Source organism: Pelodiscus sinensis, chromosome 2, assembly GCF_049634645.1.
Source record: "Pelodiscus sinensis isolate JC-2024 chromosome 2, ASM4963464v1, whole genome shotgun sequence".
Taxonomy (NCBI): domain Eukaryota; kingdom Metazoa; phylum Chordata; order Testudines; family Trionychidae; genus Pelodiscus; species Pelodiscus sinensis.
The window spans coordinates 194,614,836-194,635,881 of NC_134712.1; the positions used below are offsets into that span (position 1 = coordinate 194,614,836).

Consider the following 21,046-nt stretch of genomic DNA (forward strand, 5'->3'; position numbering starts at 1 on the left):
GGAGCCAGCTTTCAAGCAAGCTCTCCATGTGTGTCCCAGCACCAGCTCTGTGGGGCCAGCTCCACCCCAACCCGCCCAGCACTGCTGCCTCTATCAGAGTACACGATTCATCATTTACTCGTTACTTAACATCCTTAGTAGGGGGAGGGGGAGGCAGAGGCAGCTACCAAAAGCAACCTCTGTCCGCTGCAGCAGCCCATCCGTGGGAGGTTCGGCTCCCGTGGTGGACCAGGTCTGCCACCTGATACAGAGGCAGCAGTGCAGGTTGGCATGGGGCTCCCCAGGAGTGGGGCCGGGAGCACACTGGCTGCAGCTCTGCCCCATGGCACTATCTAATAGGTCAGTGGCACGCAACCCATGGGTCGCATGGTTGTCTTCCTGGGGGTTGTAATAGCAGTGGGCACACTCTTTGTGGCCAAAGACAAGTTCCTTCTTTCTGCCTTTATTATTTAATACCGCCTGCCCTTTGTAGATATATATTGAGGGTACATCTAGACTACATGCCTCTGGCGACAGAGGCATGTAGATTAGGCTACCCGACATAGTAAAATGAAGCGGCGATTTAAATAATCGCCGCTTCATTTAAATTTATATGGCTGCCGTGCTGAGCTGACAAACGGCTGATCAGCTGTTTGTCGGCTCAGCGCGATAGTCTGGACGCTCCCCTGCTGACATCAAAGGTATTTGTCGACCACCCAGGTAAGCCTCCTGGGATGAGGTTTACCTGGGTGGTCGACAAATACCTTTGATGTCGGCAGGGGAGCGTCCAGACTATCGTGCTGAGCCGACAAACAGCTGATCAGCCGTTTGTCGGCTCAGCGCGGCAGCCATGTAAATTTAAATGAAGCGGCGATTATTTAAATCGCCGCTTCATTCTACTATGTCGGGTAGCCTAATCTACATGCCTCTGTCGCCAGAGTCATGTAGTCTAGATGTACCTTTAATAATTTTGTGAAAATTGTGCAGGGTTTTCCACTCTCTCAAGGTTTTAGTCTAACAATTTATTCCAGTGTTTAGCCACACTGGACATGTTTTTCCTAATGTCCAACCTAACCCTCCCTTGCTGTAGTTTAAGCCCATTGTTTCTTGTCCTATCCTCAGATGTCAAGGAGAACAATTTTTCTCCCTCCTCGTGATACCTGAAAACCACTTTCTCCTTTCCAAACTAAAGCCCAGTTCTTTCAGCCTTCCTTCATAGGTCATGGTCTCTAGACCTTTAATCATTCTTGTTGCTCTTCTCTGAACCTTCTCCAATTTCTCCACGTCTTTCTTGAAATGTGGTGCCCAGAACTAGACACAATATTCCAATTGAAGCCTAATCAGTGCAGAGTAGAGAGGAAGAATGACTTCTCATGTATTGCTCACAGCACGCCTGTTAATGCATCCCAGAATCATGTTTGCTTTTTTTGCAACAGCAACCCACCGCTGACTCATAATTAGCTTGTGGTCCACTATGAGCTCTAGATCCCTTTCTGCAGCACTCCTTCCTAGACAGAAAGATAGAAAAATATTTCTTGGGTTGCTGTACACTTTCATATCTTTGTAGTACTCAAGATCTCATCATATTTTGACCATATTTATATGTTTACACTATGCAGCACATAGTTTGGACAAAACAGTAGAACATATACTGGAGGGGAAATTCCTATATTGGCAAAGGTCACTATTGCAGATTTAATAATTTGGTTTTTCAGTGGACTATAGAACAAACATTAAAACAAAGCTCAGATCACAGTTCTACTTCTCTTCTAGGAAGCAAACAATCAGAAAATGCCTCACCCCATTCCATGTTTGTTTGGCATTATATTGTTCTGGTATGTACTTTACAACATAACTTATGGCCAGGAATTAATTTGCTTGGTACATTATACTCATTGGATATTGCACCTATAGCACTACATTGTTAAATATAGTATCTGCCCTCTTTATGAAAATGGATTTTTTATAAAGATGTTTAAATGAGGGTTTGTTTTTTTTTAAGTAAGTCTGGCTCTAGCTGCATCCTGACATGTCCTGCAGATTTCTGGCCACAAGTCTAAAAAAAAAAAAAAGGAGATGATGTCTGTCTGTTCCTATTTCACCAAGAAACGCAAATCCGGACATTCCAAACTATGAGAATTGTAAAACCTGTATGCGTTACAAGAATCCAACCAAGTTTTGGCCTCAGTTTCCTAAATAGAGAAAAAGTCTAGTTGATCTAAGTGCTTTCAAATATTCTGGTTCTGGCATATTTGACCACAAGAACAAATATCTAGCAAATGGAACCTAGTGGGATTCTGCAAGTTCAGGGCCTCATTCCCCACATTCCATGGCATGAACAGAAAACAGGTGTAGCACCTTCTACAATACCAAAATTATAGACCTAATGTGTCCCAACTCCCAAGCAATACAAAAACCTGGGTCCAGCAGGATCATGGCAATTTTTCACCTTTTCCAAGTGGCAATTTTTCGTTAAATTTGGTTTCAATTTGAATTTTACTATATGGAACTGCTCCTACTTCAATGGAAAAATGTGGGTGCTAATACATCCAACCCCCAAACCTATCAATTCATGGTCTTTTTATATATGTACTCTTTCAACACACCTGTGAGTTAGAGAAGTACTATATCCCCATTTTACTGATGGACAAATTAGGTAGCAGGACAATAGCACTGGAGAAACATGTCAGCTGGATCCTGCCAATTTTCAACTCAACCTCCAAATATCTGTCTAAATAGAAGGAAAAGTGTAGCATCTCCTAGTGCATCGATAAACCTAAAACAATTTGCTATCGTATACAGCAGCACAAGAATATGTATCTAACGGTTCATTCCAATGGGATTAAAACATTAACAAAAACACACACAATCAACTAAGTCTAAAACCAGCTAAATACAGAAGAAATGCAGTTGCTCAAATTTAATTGTAAAATTGGAATTACGGTGCATCAGTACTCAGTACACCACAAAGTAACATATCCAAACACATGGAACCTGTCATATCTTTCCATTTTTTGGCTTCAAGTTCCCAAATTATACCATCAAAGTAGACGACAGCTGCTTCTAACAGAAAACAGCTATCTAATCAGAAAAATTTAGGACCCTTCATAATCTAGAGCAAGAACACAGCAAACACACATATTTAGCACTTGGATCTTATCAGATCCAGCTATGTTTTAGCCACAGGTCTCTAGATTTTATTGTATGATATGGAGACAAATTGTTCCTACTCCACCATAAAAATTCTGGCACCAAAGAAAAATCCAAGTAGGTATGGCCTATTTTATTTCCCCACTTAGATCCTCAAAATGTAACTTTATAGATAGAATGAGAGTTGACTACACAAGGTCTATCGCAAATTTTACATTATTTGGAGTTTTTCTTAAAGCCAAAGACCACTGATATATAAAAAGGCTGTTGTTTTTAAAGTGTTTGGGTGCGTCTGGACTGGCAAGATTTTGCGCAAAAGCGGTTGATTTTGCGGAAAAACTTGCCGCCTATCTACACTGGCTGCTTGAATTTGCGCAAGAGCACTGAAGTTCTACTGTAAGAAATCAGTGCTTCTTGTGCAAACATTTTGACGCTCCCGCTCAGGGATAAGCCCTCTTGTGCAAGAGGGCCAGTATAGACAGGCACCTTAATTTCTTGTGCAAGAAAGCCTGATGGCTAAAATGGCCATCGGAGCTCTCTTGCGCAAAGGCGTGTCTATACTGGGCATGGATGCTTTTACGCAAAAGCAAATCTTTTGCGCAAAGGCACTTGCCAATATAGACGCTCTCTTGTGCAAATACTTTTAACGGAAAAACTTTTCCATTAAAAGTATTTGCGCTAAATCATGCCAGTCTAGACACAGCCAACGGCCCTAACTGTTGATGGAAAATACTCTACAGTGTGATCCTAATAGCTCAAAACCCAGAAGGAAAATAAAAAATTCAAAACCAAATTTAAAAAACCCTCATGATTCTCAAGCCAAACTTGTGGTTTTTAGGGGGCCCGAGTCCGGATTTTGGGGGTTGGCAGTTCTGTAGACAGCATGTGTCCCTTTTCAAACAGATCTATGTACAGGCAGTCCCCGGGTTACATACAAGATAGGGACTGTAGGTTTGTTCTTAAGTTGAATTTGTATGTAAGTCGGAACTGGTACATATTGTAGGGGAAACTCTAGCCAAACATTTCTCCAGAGCTGTTTTATTCTCCCACACCTCACTTCCCTCAGTCCTTTATTCTCAAGCTGTGGTGTCTGCTGGGAAAAGCCGCTCCGCATCTCCCTGGTCTGCTGGGGAAGGGGGGCACTAACTTCGCGTCTCCCTGGTCTGCTGGAGGAAAGCAGCTAGTGCGGGGTTGCCTCACCCCGTTTGTAAGTAGGGATCCGATGTAAGTCGGATCCATGTAACCCGGGGACTGCCTGTACACTTCATTTTAATAAAGCCACAACAAACAAAACCTCAACTTTTCTAGACACAGCCTAATTTGATACCAGAACACAGAAATCTGACCCATCGCATCTAGCAAAGATGGAAGATCATGTTCTGTATGGTTTTATCCAATCAATTCTTGACTGAGATTTCCAAAACAGTCTAAAAGATTTAGATCTTCCATTAACTTTAAGCACATTTCAACAGATGTGTGTCTAAATCCAACAGCTATGTAAATCACAGACCACCAGCTTTAGACTGGTAATGGGAAAATCTTCATCTACATGCATCTGAACCAAGCTGGTGCTGCTACAATGGCTTTCTATTTAGATGGTATATTTTGAAGTTTGGCAGTATGGGTGTATAAATAAAGACCAAGATCCAGCTGGATTCTAGTGCCAGATATGTTTTTTTTTACAGCATTCATTCTCTAGATTGTAGCAAAATGTTGGATTACGAACTTCTTTATTACAGGAGTGTCCCTTGTTTTTTAATCTCTGAACAATAAGGTCAGGAATTGCTGAGTGCTGAAAAAAGCATCTGGTAAATGCACGTGTGTATTTCTACTAATTATTATGATTAATGATAATTATATAACAACAGTATCAGGAGGGCAGGTGAAGCAGGAGTGCTAAGAAAACAGTGTCTTTTTTCAAAAAGTGGTAGAAATGTAGCCGTGTTAGTCTGGTGCCGCTGAAACAAAAAACAGGACTGTGTAGTGTAGCACTTTAAAGACTCACAAGATGGTTTAATAGGTGATGAGCTTTCGTGGGCCAGACCCACTTCCTCAGAGGAAGTGGGTCTGGCCCACGAAAGCTCATCACCTATTAAACCATCTTGTGAGTCTTTAAAGTGCGACACAGTCCTGTTTAAAAAAAAAAAAAAAACTAACCACCACCCTATGTATCAAGGCCTATTGGTTTCGGGTGCCATAAAGCAGCTGAACTTGATTTGCATTAGAAATACAAGGCTATGCAAACACCAGGATGTACTAGTGCTCAGATTTTTATGGTACCCTTTGTCTCCATAATACGCAATACAAGCTAGATGTCTGAGTCTAAAACATTGCCGGCGCTGACAAGCCCCGGGCGCCAGTTGTGTGTCTTCGGGGCGTTCTTGCAGCGGCCGAGAGGCAAATTTGGAGCGGAGGCTCGCGCCAGGCTCAGGGCTTGGCCACCCCCGTGCTCTGGGAGGTGCCTCCATGCAAGGGGCGCGGCTAGCCCGGCTCTCCCGAAGGAGGGGGCGATTTGGGATTCTACGGCCAAAAGTTACCCGGCTGCACCATGCCCCCCCACAGCAACTCCCACACCTAGAGAATCGCGCCCCGGGGGAGCACAGCCCCGGGCCCGGCGCGCCCAGGCTCCCGCGGGAAGGACACTCACCGCTCAGATAGTTGGTCCACTTGTACAGCACCCCCTCCATGGTGGCAAAGGCCCCCCCATCCAGCTCTGCTCGGGCCCGGGGAGGAGCCGCCGCCGCTCCCCCCTCCCCCGCCCGCAGGCGCCTTTAAGCTTCCAGCCGCCCCCGGCGCCCCTCCGCAGAGCCACCCACGCCCAGGGCCATCCTGGGGCTCGCTGCAGCCTGCGCCTCCCCGCCGCTAGCGCACAAAGGCTTCCGCATGCCCCAGGCGCCGCCTCACAGCCCCGCCAGCAGGCGGGACGGCCCAGCCTCCCGCGGCGCGGCCAGCACGTGACTCGCCTGCGCGAAGTCGGGCAAGGGCTCGATGGAACGCCCAGAACCTGGCGGAAGGCGGGAGGTTGCAGCAACCAATCAGCGTGCTGCGCCGGCAACCGCGCCACCCAATCGGCGGCGCACGGCAGCCGGTTCCATTGTGCGAGGATTCCAACGCAGTGCCGGATTGTGTACGGAGCGGAACGCCAATCATTGCCTTCGAGCGCGGAGCAGCGCCGGCCGCCGGTTGGGCGAGAGGGCAGACAGGCAGGTCCACTTCCCAATAGATGGCGACTTTTTCTGGCCCGCCTCTTGGGAAGAACCAATCAGAGGGAGAGGCGCCCCGCTGCTGCGGGTTGGGGTCTGGCCAGCTGAAGTTTGCAGCGTGGAGTTTGGTGGCCAAGTTTGCCACGTCTGCTGCTGCTGCGGGGAGGGGCTGGCGGGAGGGAGGAGCCGAGGATGGCTCCGGCTCACTCCTCTTCCCCTGGCACCGCCCACTCTGCAGGGGCTGGAGTCCTGGGAAGCCCTAAGGCGCTTTCGGGGCCAGTGAGACCTGCCCAGCCCAGCGCCCTGGCTGCGTGAGCGAGTCAGTCTGGCTCCTCCGTGCCGGCAATATTGGAGGCACCTGATGGGGACTGCTCAAGGCACTGGCTGTAACTGACCCAAGAGACGGATCGGTCCGGGCTCCACGCTCCCTGCTGGAGAAAAGCCCCTTGCACACCCCTAGGGTGCTTTTTATTCTTATTTTCGAGAAAACAGCCTTCCTGTGTCTCAAGGATGCGGCTTGCAGTCTGGGTTCCCTTTTTCACTGTGGTTGTTACCTGTAGCACGGGGGCGCTTATCCCAGAAGCCGAAGTGAAGATTGAGGTGCTCCAGAAGCCATTCATCTGCCACAGGAAAACTAAATGGGGGGATATGATGTTGGTGCATTATGAAGGCTACTTGGGAAAGGATGGTTCAATGTTTCACTCCACGTAAGTAACTCTTTCAGGCATAGTTATAGCGATGTAGCCGTGTTTGTCTGGTCTTGCTGAAACAAAAGACAGGACCATGCAGCACTTTAAAGACTAATAGGATGGTTTATTAGGTGATGAGCTTTCGTGGGCCAGAGCCACTTTCTCAGATCAAATTGTGAAAGAAAATTGGCACGATCATATATACACCAAAGGGATACAATATAAAAAAAATTATGGAGATTGCCTATCTCCAGAAGGGACCTTGAAAGGTCATCAAGCTGAGTCCCCTGCCTTCACAGCAGGACTGAGTACCATTCCTGACATTTTTGCCCCAAATGGCCTCTGCAAGGATTGAACTAACAACCATGGGTTTAGCAGGCCAATGCTCAAACTTCCCCTCCATATTTATATATGTTTATATTTATATATGTAAGATAAATACATATAGCTAAGGCACTAGGTGCTGGCCTAAAGCTTTTCTTGGCCATTCAGATGATCTTTAAAAAGTGCTTGGGTGTGTGGATAGTAGAATATATGTGTAAAACAACTAAACCCCATCAATAGCTTCCTTTCTCTCCCTCCCCCACCCCAATGAAGACCCAAAAATAAAACTACTTGGCTCCCAAACATCCAAGTCACTTCCCTCAGACAGTTTCTTGTGGAGCTCTTAGAACAGACTTAGGCAATAATTTTTAATGGGAGGCCATTCCAACATTTTGGTAACTGGTGAAGGGTTGCACTTCTGTGGAGAGGGTGTGGGGTCTGGGACAGCAGATGGGGTGCAGAAGGGAGCTTGGGACAGAGGACTGGGATGCAGGAGGGAGGGTCTGAGAAGGACTTTGGGTGAAGGAGGGGGATATAATCTGGGGCAAGGACTTGGGGTGCAGAAAGGGTATTGGTGCAGGAGAGGAGTCTGGTCTGGGGGAGAGGTGTTGGAGGGGATACAGGGTCTAGGAGGGAGTTGTGACCTGGAGAAGATGGGGAGAGGAGGTACAAAGGGTTTGGGTGGTGGCCTGGAACAGGTAGTTGGGGAAAAAGGGAATGGGCTGCCAAAGGCAGATTCTGGCTGGGAGTCACTTACCTAGGCAGCACCCAACCCAGCTGCTCTGCAGACTCCCTACCTGTGGGTAGCTCCACCTGGCTGTGCTCTTGCACAAGGTGGGAAGAGGGAGTGACGAGGCTTCATTCACTGCCCTTATCTTCATCAAAATTTCTCAGCTCTTGTTGGCCAGAAACTGGCCAATGGGAGCTTGGAAATTTTGCTAGGGTGTGGGGATAGCCGGGGAAGCTTTTTCCTCCCTGCCCAGCTTGCAGAGCAGTTAGCAGCCTGCTCTTTAAAGTGACTGCCCCTGCTCTGTAGTAAGGGTACTGGCGTGGTGGCCGTGGGCCAGATCTTCTGGCTTGGTGAGTCGAATTCAGCCCACTAGCTGCCTCTTGTCCACCTTGCTCTTAGAAGGACTGGGGCTTTAACCCTTACACAAACATGTTTTACAATTCAGATATTGCCTCAATTTTGCAACTATACATGGGTAATTCTATGTTAATAAATAGTCTTGAGTAACTCAGTGAGTTTTCTCCTGTGCAGAAAGGGACATTTGATTCCCGAACAAACTTTCAGAGATCTGGCCAATCCAGAATTTGTTTCTAGGACACTCTAATTTTACAAAGTAATTTCCACTAAAGGAAAAGTGGCAGTTGTAACATTGATATCTTCTATCTAAACATCCTTCTACCCCGCTCCTGCTTCAAAAAATCCTCTGAAATCCAACTGAAAAAATCTACTACTCCAAAGAGAAATTTTATCTCCAAAAGAGAGAAGAACCAGAAATTCCAGGAACCCAGCTTCACTACTGCTAATGAGTTTACATGAAAGTTGGTCACATACTGTGGCAATGAGCAGCAATGAACATGTTAAAGAATCTGCAAACTAAAAACAAAATATATGTCTTTCTACAAGAGTCCAACTACAGACTGCTTGTTCTCTCTGTACAGATCTGAACTAAAATCTTTCACTAAATAGTAAATTGTGATCAATCATCTGTTTATAGATAGTCTTTTAAGCCTCTTGTAAATAAATTGTATTAATGTTTGTTCTTTTATCTAAGACATCTTCCATTACTAACTAATTTCTGTTGTTTGTTTTTTTACCAGTGTTCTTTCAATAGCTGGTAAATACAGCTGGCCAGAAAAATCAGATAAAAACAAAATGTTACTATTTTCACTGATAATCAACCATATTGGTTAATGAAAGATTTTAACTGCAGAGCTCTGAAGTGCTTAGATTTTAACTAAACAAGATTGGGCCTGGTCATCACTTGGATGGGAGACACTGTTCTAAATTCTCCATGAAGTGGTTTGGAGGCACTTTTTTCTATTCTAGTATTTCTATATAACTGATATTCAATCATAGTATATGCGGAAAGGAGTCCTGTGGCACCTTATAGACTAACTGAAGTATTGGAGCATAAGCTTTCGTGGGCAAAGACCCACTTCGTCAGATGCATCTGACGAAGTGGGTCTTTGCCCACAAAAGCTTATGCTCCAACAGTTCAGTTAGTCTATAAGGTGCCACAGTCTGAATCTGCAAAAGTGGCGAGGAGTCCTAACACGGCTATCCCTCTGATACTTGACATCATAGTATATAACCGTCACAGTACACAACAGAATGAGCTGCTAGCAGTGATTCCTGAATGCTGTCTAAAGTAAAGAGTCCTGTACAGTGTGGTTGCTAGGGATGTCAACGTGTAGTCGACTACATGATTAACCAGTAAGCCTGGGCTTATCAGTTAATCCTTTAAATTACATGCACACACACCCTTGCTGCCTTTCTATCCGGGGCAGAGGGAGGCAAGAGCCAGTACCCATGGGGAGCCAGCCTTTAAGCTGGCTCCCCATGAGTACTGGATCCTGTGGAGCCACCTCCCTCCCTTCCTTTCCCCTTCCCCCAACCCCCGCCCTGTGCGTCTACCTCTGATAGAGAGGCAGCAGGACGGACGGGGGGAGGAGGGAGCCAGTACACACAGGAAGCTGGCTCTCCATGCGTATTGGCTCCTGCAGAACCACCTGCCCCTCCTCCCCATTGCTGCCTCCCACAGAGGCAGCGTGGTACAGGGGCAAGCAAGAGCCAGTGCTCCGGGGAAGCTGGGTTTCAAGCCAGCTTCCCCTGAGCACCGGCTCCTCTTCACCTCTCCTGTGCGCAGCTGTCTCTAGAAGAGGCAGTAGGGTGGGGGGAAGCAGGGAGAGGCTGCCACAGAGCAGCCTCTGTCCATGGCAGGCCCAGGCTCCCTGTAGACAGAGGTTGTTCTGTGGGATGCTGGTGAAGCCTCTATCCATGGGGAGTTCGGGCCCCCCACAGGCAGGGAGTGCTGCCGCCCATGCTGTTGCTTCTGATACAGAGGTAGCAGTGCAGGGAGGCAGGGAGCTCCCCAAAAGTGCATTGGCTGCTGGCCCCGCCCTTGGGGACAATCAAATAGACACATAACTGCTAAAATTTGATGCGATCACACAATTTTATTCAACTCGGTATCCAACATCTCTACTATTTGCTATGGCCGCATTCCAGCACAATACTTAAGTATGTTCCTTACTTATGCAAGTGTCCCATTCAGATCAAAGTAAGCATTTGAACACATACTGAAAGTTAAATGTATGTTACATACCGTGGAAGTCAGTGGGAATAAAATTCTTTAATGACTTGTTTAAATGTTTTGTTAAATATGAGTGTGATTACTCACCTGCTGAATTGAATTGAATTTAATTGAATTGGAGCCTAGGAATCCTCTGGCTTGCTGCAGCTATATGGTGGTTATACCCCATACTAGCCAAATTTCAATTAGGTAGAATGTAACTCCTCCCCTCCAATCTGAACTTAAAGTTCTCCCTTTATCCATTTACTTCCTCTGTGCTAAACTTACACATCTGTTGTGTAGTTGTAGTGAGTTTCTACCTGATACGATTATTTCAAAAGACAAACATAGTTAACACTTTTAAACATGCTACATATTTTACAACCTACCATCAAGGTGTACAAACAAATCTTAGGTTTTATTGCCTACCAACTAATCAATACAGCCATGACTTATCTTCGTAACAGTATGATTTCATTTCTACAATGATCAGTAACTAAATTGAAATCAATTTTCAGAGAAACACATTACTAGATTTGCTGCATCAGGTACAGAAAGAAAATGTGCCACCTCTAAGCACCAACATCTTTATGTATAGGGTGAGATTTTGTTTTGCTTTTAATTTCACTGCACTGTTTAACATTTTTTCTGTGCTTTAGATATGTAAAGACTAAATCTGCGGTCACTAAAGAGATGCAAAATTATTGTTTAGGCTGGGTTTTAGTTCTGTAATTCTGCAGTGTGAGCCTCTTCAACTTTGTATAATAGTTAATCTTCATTGATATATTGAACAGTTTAGGGACTAAACTATTTTGTTCTTTATTTTTCAGCCACAAGCACAACAATGGTCAACCTATGTGGTTTACGCTTGGCATAAGGGAAGTCCTTAAAGGCTGGGACAAAGGTTTGAGGGATATGTGTGTAGGAGAAAAGCGGCAACTAACTATTCCTCCATCCCTTGCTTATGGAAAAGAAGGGAAAGGTAATACTTTTAAATCTTCCTCAAGCTGACATTCCTATACTACATTACTATAAAACAACTACTATAATATATTAACACTTGTGTATTAAATAGTTAACTGTTTTTTCAGGTCTTGCAGGCTGTTCCCATTAGGAAGATAAATTAATAGGAATCAGATATTTTGTTGATGCAGTCCTGCATAATTACAAAGAATGTACATAAAGTCCTGTTTTCCTGAACACAGTAAGAATTAAGAACCAGTAGATAATTTCTTTGCTCATAGTTCCAAGACTCTTTGCAGTCAGCACACAACTGAAAAATATGCTCTCTTACATTTTTCTCAGTATCAAAGTGCTTCTCTGTCTGGCTATTGGCCCTCCTTGCTACCTTCTCAGTACACTTCTATGGCATGTCTACCGATACACACACCTGCCGACACATCAGTCCTCACCCTGTCCTTGTTGTTAAGCCCATTGGGAAATTCTAGCCATTGCCCAGGTTTGTATATGCTCCACCCCCTTGCCCAAAGCAGGACCAACCTTAATTAAATCATCCCAGCCAGGGCTTTGTCAAGTTTGGACTTAAAAACCTCTAGGGATGGAGATTCCACCACCTCCCCTAAGGAACCCATTCCAGTGCTTCACCACCCTCCGAGTGAAATAGTTTTTCCTAATATCCAACCTAGACCTCCCCCACTGCAACTTGAGATCATTGCTCCTCATTCTGCCATCTGTCATTTCTGAGAACAGCTTCTCTCCATCCTCTTTGGAATGCCCCCTTCAGGTAGTTAAAAGCTGCTATCAAATCCCCTGTCACTCTTCTCTTTTGTAGTATTGATGCATCAGAATGGATAGTGGTAATATGGCCCCACATCACTTTAGCAGTGACTTTTCACTTTCCAAGGTGGTAAATACTTCCAGATGTCTCTTTAGGGCAAGAAAGTCAAAACTGGAGAGAGCCTCCTGCTGGGCTACAACAATAATTGTTTTTTTAATTATTATTTGAACAGTTAATAGGGCTAAGTACTTGTATCACTGGGGGTTGCATGTATCATTTGGATCTATGGCAATACGTGATCTTTAACACAGAAGGAGGAAGTGTTTTCAGAGGAAATTTAACTCATCTACTGTACCTTCTCATAATCCAAAGGCGAGGTTAGGAACTGGGAATATTTGATTCCATATACAGGGAGTGGGTGGCAGTGTATTCTAGCAAAATTGGAGGAGCAAGGAGTGAGGGTAACTAAATAAAATAATACTTTCAGCTATAGCTTTCTAGAAACGCTTTTTTTGTCTTTAAGAAGTGATGCAAGAAGCAAAGAAAGCTTTTATCGTGTAATTTAAATTAATGCACCCAGGCTAGTCTTTTGCTAAGAGGATGCCCACCGGACCTAATTCTTAACTACCATGCACCAGTGTAAATAAATACACAAAAAGGATGTCAAATGCTATAATTTTCACTTGATGTCACTTTCCATACATTTACTTAGAAAAAGTGTAAATAATTGAGATACAAGGTAATGGGAGAGCTTGCCCCAGGATTTCCAAAGAAGACTTGTCAATACACACAGTCTGACTTTGTTTTGTATGTTAAAGGCCTGCTGAAGCATTAAACAAACCTGCCAGTTGCCATAAGAAGTAGTTTGCTCTTATGAAAACTGTCAAGTGTGTGCCTGTCTGCAGTTATTCTTAAATAATGCTTTCAACAGTACGTGAAATAACTGGCCCGTTTTCTTTCTTCATGTGACCTTCCTCAATACAAATATGCTATCCCCATGCCCTCCATCCTTGCAGCCATTGATCTTTCACCTGGAGAATGAGTTGCACTCATTCCTGAAACCCTAAGAAGAATCACCTCTCACCCACTGTTCCCTTCCAGTTGTGCTTGCAAGACTCTGTACCCACTTGCATATGTTAGAAGGTTGTTAGCATCTCTTTTACTATGATTCAGTGTAGCTGAGCTTTCTGGAGATCATTTGCACCTAAAGAGATGGCAGGAAGGAATCATTCACAGAGCTGTTGGATACTGTTGGGGGCAGAGAGTTGTTGTCTGGCATGTCAAAAGAAGAATGTGTATTCTACTCCTGTTGCACAGCAGGCACAGAAATGAAAATGTGCTTCTGATAGCTGTGTGACTCAAACATTAAATAATTTAAACTGTCTTACTGATTGGCCCCAAATGCTAAGGGAAAGCCAGTGTGTGATTAAATTTAAAAATTCCAATCATTTTGAGACACAAGTGGATTGCTTTCTGTGTCAGCCCCCAGAAAACCAGCAGCTTATTCAAACATCAAAAATGAGCTAATTCACCTAGTGCATGTACACTGAGCACACAGGTACAATCAGATTAACCCACAGTATATTTTAAAAATTGAAATTCTGCATTGCAGCCCGAAAGCCAGCAGTGGGAGGATCACCCGGCATAGAGCAGTGCTCTGACACCCTTCCCATTTCTGCTGCTTATATAGGAAATGTGGGCTGGACTTTCTTAGGCTCTGGCTATCCTGAGCTGCCTTAAAAAAACAACAAATGGTCTGGTAGCACTTTATAGACTAACAAAACATGTAGATGGTATCATGAGTTTTCGTGGGCACAGCCCACTTCTTCAGATGACCGGAGTTTTGAGTTTAGGATGTGCAGACCCAAAATAAACAGAGAGGGAGAAGGAAAAAAAGGAGCTGCCTTGTCATCCCTTTAGTGCCAACTGAATTTAGAGCCCCATTCCGGACAGGGACAGCACAGAGACCACCTTTTACAAAATCACTCCTTGCTCTACACTGTACTGTCTGAGGCTGACATAGAACATTGTCTTCCAAAAGCATTGATGTTTGTAGATTGACTTATGTGCATATCTGTTTTCAGTGGAATGGCTGGTATGTGTAAAGGTACATACATGTTTCTCTCTCAGCAGGCCACTTAGTTTGAATAAGTCAGACTGTACCTGCACTCTACTATGCACACAGCAATTCTTATTAAGTCACCAGCAATCCTAACTAACTTTAATGAAACTGGATTAATAGAAGACTTTGCCAAAATATGGATGGACTTTTTAAGGTACTGAATGTAACATTTAATTTGTCTTAATGTTTAACATCTTCCATAGGAAAAATTCCCCCTGAAAGCACGTTGATATTCAACATTGATCTTCTAGAAATTAGAAGTGGACCAAGATCTCATGAGTCATTCCAACAAATGGATCTTAATGATGACTGGAAGCTATCCAAGGATGAGGTGAGTGTGCTAACTTCTCAACAAAGTTAAATGAATGAAATAAAAGAAAAGAAAAGGAAATTCTTCTTTTTCATAAAGGTTGAAGTAAAATTTCATATTTGTCAAGAAAGGATCTAGTGGACTATGGCATTAGAACAGCCGTCAGACCAAAGAGCCATGTAGCCCAGTATCTTGTCTTCCAACAGTGGCTAAAGCCAGGTGTTTCAGACCAAGTAATAATCAAGTGATCTGTTCCCTGTTGCCCATTCTAAGTGTGGTTTGCAGCATTTCAAATTTTTATATTGATTTGTGTGATTTCAAAACTTTTCAGAAGTGAAACATTATTTTGAACTTTTTTGTACCACAACTTAGATTTCAAATCCTACTGCTGTAACGCCAACATCTGATGCCACTTCATCCTGTCACATTCCTGAAAGGATGCATCATTTAATATTGGTTTGTCTTCTGCTGGCTATTTTTCTGATTGGAACTCTGCTTTTATATAGAAGAACTTAATGGTGGAAGAACTGCAGATTTCTACACTTAGTTTTGTGGCCTGTGTTTATGGAATATTTTAGTGGTGGTTTATTTTATTTTAAACTAAAAATAAAAAACTCTAGCCATGTAGGCTTTTATATGTATAACAATCCTGTCCTGGGTCTCTCCTGACATTTTACACTTCATTTCTTCCTACTGAATTATACCAGTGCATACTAGCTATACAATATAGCTTTTCTGATGTTCAAAACATCCCTTCAGGCTGGGGTTCCCATATAGTGGGCCACAGCATACTCCTGCATGGTACACCTTGGGGAGAGTTTGAGGTAGGGGGTTGTTCCCTCCCCCCCCCAATTATATATATTGGCAGAGTATAATGGCCCCTACTGAGGGCTGGAGGAGCCCAGCACCCGGCTGGAGGAGCCCAGCACCCAACTGGGTGGCAGAGGGCAGATTAGGGTCACTGAGCAGAGGATGAAGAGAAGGGGCCAGCCACAGAAGGCGATGGTTCCCTATGTGGCTGGAGGTCTGAGGAGTTGTGGCTGTTGGGCATCCTGGAATATTAACCCGGTAGCCTCCTTAGGGCTAGGGCTTGGTGGTGCTGCTCTCTTACCACCTGTACAATGCCATGACCAGGACTGTCAAGGTAACAGCAGAGCCCACCTCAAGCACCTTCTTCCACCTGATGTGTGTGAAGAAGGGCAGGGTGCTGGGTTGGTGACTAGGGCAGGGCTGCCAGGTGATGACTTCAGTCCACTCGAGCAGGAGAGGTGAAGGGTGTTGGCAGGAGCTAGCTGTGGCACCCGTGTAGCCCTTTTGCCTGCTCACTTGCCCAGGGCCCTGCAGAGGTGAAGAGCTACACATGTCCCACAGTGCCCTCCTCCCGTGACAGATGAATGTTAATAATGGGCCATAATGCCAATTGCAGCTGCACAGGTGGGCCTCGGGCAAAAAAAAGTTTGGAAACCCCTGTATTATGGGGCTAGGTCAGGTCACTACACTCCTTTTTGTTTTTTCAGTTGAGGATTGGAATTAGAGCTGAAAGACTGATGTCCTGTGTTAGCCAGCCTAGCAAATTATCGATATATTAATACCTGTTGACTTACCATAACAAATGCCACAAAGGAAAGCAGTGCACTGAAGTGGAAAAAAACAGATTTTAAAACTCAGAAATGACCCATTGTCTTGGGGTGAATTTAATCCTAAGAAAATCCTGGATATGTGGGGTAAATCATTTGTAATTACCTAATGTACAATATCTTCCTACCCTGGCAGAAGGTTGTACGGTTTGGAATGCTCAGGAGTTAAGATAGAAAAGCTTTAAAAACTGAATGATGATTGAATTGTCACTCAGAATAATTCAATGTTATGTTTATCTACTTGTATCAGTCTGCAGAGGTATGGTCCAGCAATGAGTTTAAACAGTTTTTAAATGTGTGTCTCATAGGTAAGATTTTTCTGGTGTTCGAATAATTTTTTAACACAGTGATTTCTGTTCCTGTAGTAAATGCTAGAAGTGGACAGTTTCCCAAATACATTTTATCTGGAAACTCAACCCAATATGCTGATAAAGATTTAAAACAGACACTTTTTTTTTTTGGTTAGATGAATCTAAGACTGTTGTCTGATATTTGTGAGCTAGAAAAATTTATTTTGTCCTCTGAATAACTGGAAGCCAAACATTTCCATTCCTTAGTTATATTCACTTTACAGTACAGCCAGCCAGACTAAAGGACATGCTTTCATGGCTCATTTTTCTAAAGCTATGATAATTTGTGCCTGCTATTTTACTACCTTTTATATCAGAGACCTTATTACCATCTCTGAGAGAGACTGCAGAACGCTATCAGACAAGTTTATAACCTTAGTGATAGTGGGGAGTAGATATTTATTGTCTAGTATATCCATACAAATATGATAGATTTTCCTATGCTTGCCTCTTCTTCAATAACTGAATTTTAATAAAGTCTTGTGATGAAAACTATTCATCTCTTTTGCTCAACAGGTGAAAGAATATTTGAAGAAGGAATTTGAAAAGCATGGAGCACCAATAAATGACAGCTATCATGATGTTTTGACTGAAGACATATTTGATAAAGAAGACGAAGACCGTGATGGATTTATATCTGCGAGGGAGTTCACATACAAGCATGATGAGCTGTAGAGAAACTTGGCAGAATTTTCCATGACACAGGGGTTAAGTGACTTAAAAGTGTCACATGTTATAACAATTGTATTCAGTATTCAGCACTGACAGTGTCTCATGGAACAGAAAAAAACATTTTTTTTTTATATTCAAAATACTGTCTGTCTGATGACCCAAAATGTTGTAACTATGTTTATGTATTGAAATTAAACCTTTTTGTACCTCAGTTGAAAAGGTACATGCAATAATGGTGGTTTTTCATGTACAAATTCTTATTTTGTATTAACTTATTTTGCAATTGTGAAACAAAAACTTGCCATATAAAAAACTTTATAAAATCAAAATGCAGTCCTTTATCTGGCTTGCATTTTTTTCTTCTATGCTACATATATAAATTCAGGTGACACTCTCTGTTTTAATAATATGATGCTAGTTTAATTTTAAATCAGTGACTTCAGTTACATGGCACTATTTTCCTATGGAAATCTGTGTTTGAAAAGCACAAAAAAAGACGTGCCAACTCATTTTTCTGAAGCAGTCAAAAAGGAAGTACACTACAAAAGCATAACATGTTATGAACCTTCTCAGCTGTAGCAATATAATATGCAGTAATCTACAGAAGATGGAATAAGAAAATCACAATCTTCCACTGGTTTATTTTTATATATACAATAAGTTTCCTCGGTGTCCCAAAAATCAGTACTGTATTTGGTATTTATTTCAATGATATGAACTAGAACCAAGGTAGGAGTTGTTGCCTGTTATTTTTGGTATGAAACTGTCGGTTATTAAAGTTCCATTTGGGGTAGAGAGGGAAGGGGCATGTGTACAAATATTTCAAAAATAGCAACTTACAGCACAGCACCTTCACTTTTAAATGGAAAACGTACTAATACTAGTAAACATATTATGCATTGGAATTAAGGAACTTGCATCCATGCAGAGAGACCATTCATTTCCTTTGACTACTAAATATGCTTTCGGCTGAATGCTCAAGTTTCTGTTGCTTCGCTTTGAGGGGGAAAGGTATCCTGAGAGGAAGTGAAGTGGTCACAAGGACACCCGTATTGGTCCAGTTCCTGTCCTTGTCTTAAATTGTATGGGGTATATGTTTGTCTTTTTTTTTACATTGCCCATGGGGCAAAAGCAGTATTTTTTAGAGGTGTATACTGTACAATGCAGTATGGTTCTTGCAGTATTTTCTGAGTGTTCCTTAATTGAAGATTAAGTGGACTGAAATTTTAAACAATAAACTGACTTTGAATATATTATTCTGGGCATGAATGTTTCATTGTGCTACATTGTCATTATGGAGAACGTGCAAGATCTCTTCTCTCTCTTGACATTCCTTAGTCTGACTAAGGGAGATAACAATGGCCAGTAGCAAGACAAGACTTGATGGGAGTGAAAGAAATAGTAGCTGGGCTTTCAATAGAGAAGATGCTGTTTCCAAGGGGCTGTTTCTCCAAGGCTGAGGCGCTAAGATAAAAGGGGCACTAGACAATGAAAATCTTCCTCTGGAGAAGGAGGGAGCTTCAGTGGTCAGTGACTGTTCAGGAAGAGTAGTAAGGCTGGGATTCAGGCCTGGTGGAATGTCAAAGGCAGCTAAGAGTTCCAGGTAAGACCTAGGCATACAGAGCTCCTGTAACTTTAACCTTTTTCGCTGCACTTGGGTGAATAGACAATTTGTCTGATTAGAATAGTGGTGGGGAATCTTTTTGCTAACATAAGCCACTGACCCCCAGAAAAAAAATCAGCTGCGGGCCACGCACAGCCGGGACTGTGGGTGCAGGTTTGGGGCTTCCCCAGGGTTATGGGATTAGGGTTGCCAACTTTCCCAACTAGATGGACAGGACACCATTCACAATGGCTTTGGGTTGGGAAAGTTGACAACTGTAATGGGGGTGGGCCTGAAAATGAAGGGCTCAGGGTGGGGGAGGGGGTTCCAGGCTGAGTCAGGGAGTAAGGGTGCAGATTTGGGGAGGGAATTTTGGTACAGGAGGGAGTTGGTGCAAGAGGATGGATTACAGGAGGAGGTGTGGGGTACATACTTCCACCAGCTCCCAGATTTGGAAGTGTTTGGTACATGTCCCTGCAGCCTCAGGGGGGAGGGGAGGGTGAGAGGGAGCAACTCCGCACACTGCCTTGGCCTGCAGATGCCACCCCTACAGCTCTATGATTCCCTGCTGATGGGAACCATTGTCTATGGTTCCCAGCCGATGGAAGCTCTGGAGGCTGCAGCTGTAGACAAAGGCTATATCTATACTGCACTGCTCTTCCGGAAAAAGCTACGCAAATTGCACAATTTGTGTAGCTTTTCCCGCTTCTTTTTTCAGAAGAGGCTTTTCCAACATTTGGCCCATCTACACTGGGCCAAATGTCAGGAAAAAAACCCTTTTTCAGAACATCCCTTCTTCCTCGTAAAACGAGGTTTACAGGGATGCCGAAAATTTTGGAAGAGCAGACGGGTTCCCTGGACACGGCAAAGCTTTTCCGATACAGTGTACAGGTAGCCAAAGGTAGCCTGCAGAGCTTCCTGAATTGCTGAGAGTTGGCGCACTTAGTTCCAGGGTTTTCAGCCTGTGCTGCAGAGATTTGCCCAGGGCCAGATGAAATTAAGCAAGGACCTAAGGTTCCCCACCCTGGTTTCAAAGAAGTTGCACTTTAATCATCCATCTGCTGGTTACAGGAAAGCTTCTCACAAGTACCAATTACAGTTGGGTGTCTTGTGTTAACATGATGATTGGAAATGGGGGCTGCCACTCTCGGATCCAGACTAAAAGTGGTAGAACCACAGGGTTCCATGTGGGCGAGGAGAATATAACAGAGACTGTCACATCTTGGGTGCATTTGTGTGGGAATAAAGCACTGCTCAGCCTGTTACTATGGCAAAATGATGGGAAATACAAGGTGATGTAGCCTATGATCTAGTAGTCTGATCAGTGGGGTACACTGAATTCCATTCTGTGAAGATAGCAGATAGTAATATTGCCAATGCCCATGGTTTTGTCTTTTTTGTTTATTTTCCTTAAAGCCTTAGCTTCTGGAGCCAAATGGCGATATGATGATTTCTGTGTTCATTCTTTAAGTTTCTTGCACTGTGGTGAAAACTTTGAAATGTGACCTCAGTGCACCCTAACTGCTCAGAAAGCAAAGGCAAATAAAAAGAATATAAAATCTACTATTTTTATAGAATCTCATGATTTTTAAAGCCAATCATAATTTCTGGTGAGCCTGACTATTTTATTGTTAAATATTTGGTGTTTGGCAATACTGAGGTAGAGTTCTGTCACCCACTTCAAACTATTGTTCTTCTTAAACATGGGAGAGAATTCTCCTTTTGTGATTTCTAGTCATATGGGCCCACAATCTTGCTTTATGCACAGGAGAAGTCCAATTTGAAGTCAGTGAGACTATGAACATTCTTAAAGCTAAGCATGTGCAAGGAATGGAGTCTTAGTCACTATAGTCTGTTAATTAAGAATATTAATGTGTAGAGCCCTACATGGATACAAAATTTGTATACACATTTGATCCACTAGAATAGTCTGTGGATATATGCAGATTTTCAGGGCTCTGGTAATT

General features: G+C 43.5%; 2 protein-coding genes across 7 annotated transcripts in view; one reads left to right on the forward strand and one right to left on the reverse strand.

Moving 5' to 3' along the window:
- PLEKHA8 (pleckstrin homology domain containing A8) overlaps positions 1-6,317 on the reverse strand; it is a 40,045-nt gene extending 33,728 nt beyond the window's left edge. For 2 of the 6 annotated variants that reach the window (XM_006133229.3, XM_025189751.2), the window contains exon 1: positions 5,777-6,065. In XM_006133229.3, the coding sequence (XP_006133291.3) occupies positions 5,777-5,816 (40 nt within the window). In that variant the 5' untranslated portion in view covers positions 5,817-6,065. Of the gene's footprint in view, positions 1-1,423; positions 1,488-2,585; positions 2,616-5,776; positions 6,066-6,092 lie in introns of those variants that run through there. The other 4 variants (XM_075922132.1, XM_075922133.1, XM_075922130.1 and 1 more) reach the window with 4 other exon arrangements.
- An 85-nt stretch (positions 6,318-6,402) lies between these two features.
- FKBP14 (FKBP prolyl isomerase 14) lies at positions 6,403-18,729 on the forward strand. Its single transcript, XM_006133228.4, has 4 exons — positions 6,403-7,039; positions 11,478-11,629; positions 14,711-14,838; positions 17,321-18,729. Exons 1-4 carry the CDS (start codon positions 6,843-6,845, stop codon positions 17,477-17,479), a joined length of 636 nt encoding a protein of 211 aa, XP_006133290.2. The 5' UTR covers positions 6,403-6,842; the 3' UTR covers positions 17,480-18,729.
- The last annotated feature ends 2,317 nt before the right edge of the window (positions 18,730-21,046 follow it).

Coding starts and splice junctions, on each gene's coding strand:
- FKBP14 (XM_006133228.4), top strand. CDS start 6,843: ATGCGGCTTGCAGTCTGGGTTCCCTTTTTCACTGTGGTTGTTACCTGT. Junction 7,040..11,477: donor GGTTCAATGTTTCACTCCAC/GTAAGTAACTCT, acceptor TTTATTTTTCAG/CCACAAGCACAACAATGGTC. Junction 14,839..17,320: donor GGAAGCTATCCAAGGATGAG/GTGAGTGTGCTA, acceptor TTTGCTCAACAG/GTGAAAGAATATTTGAAGAA.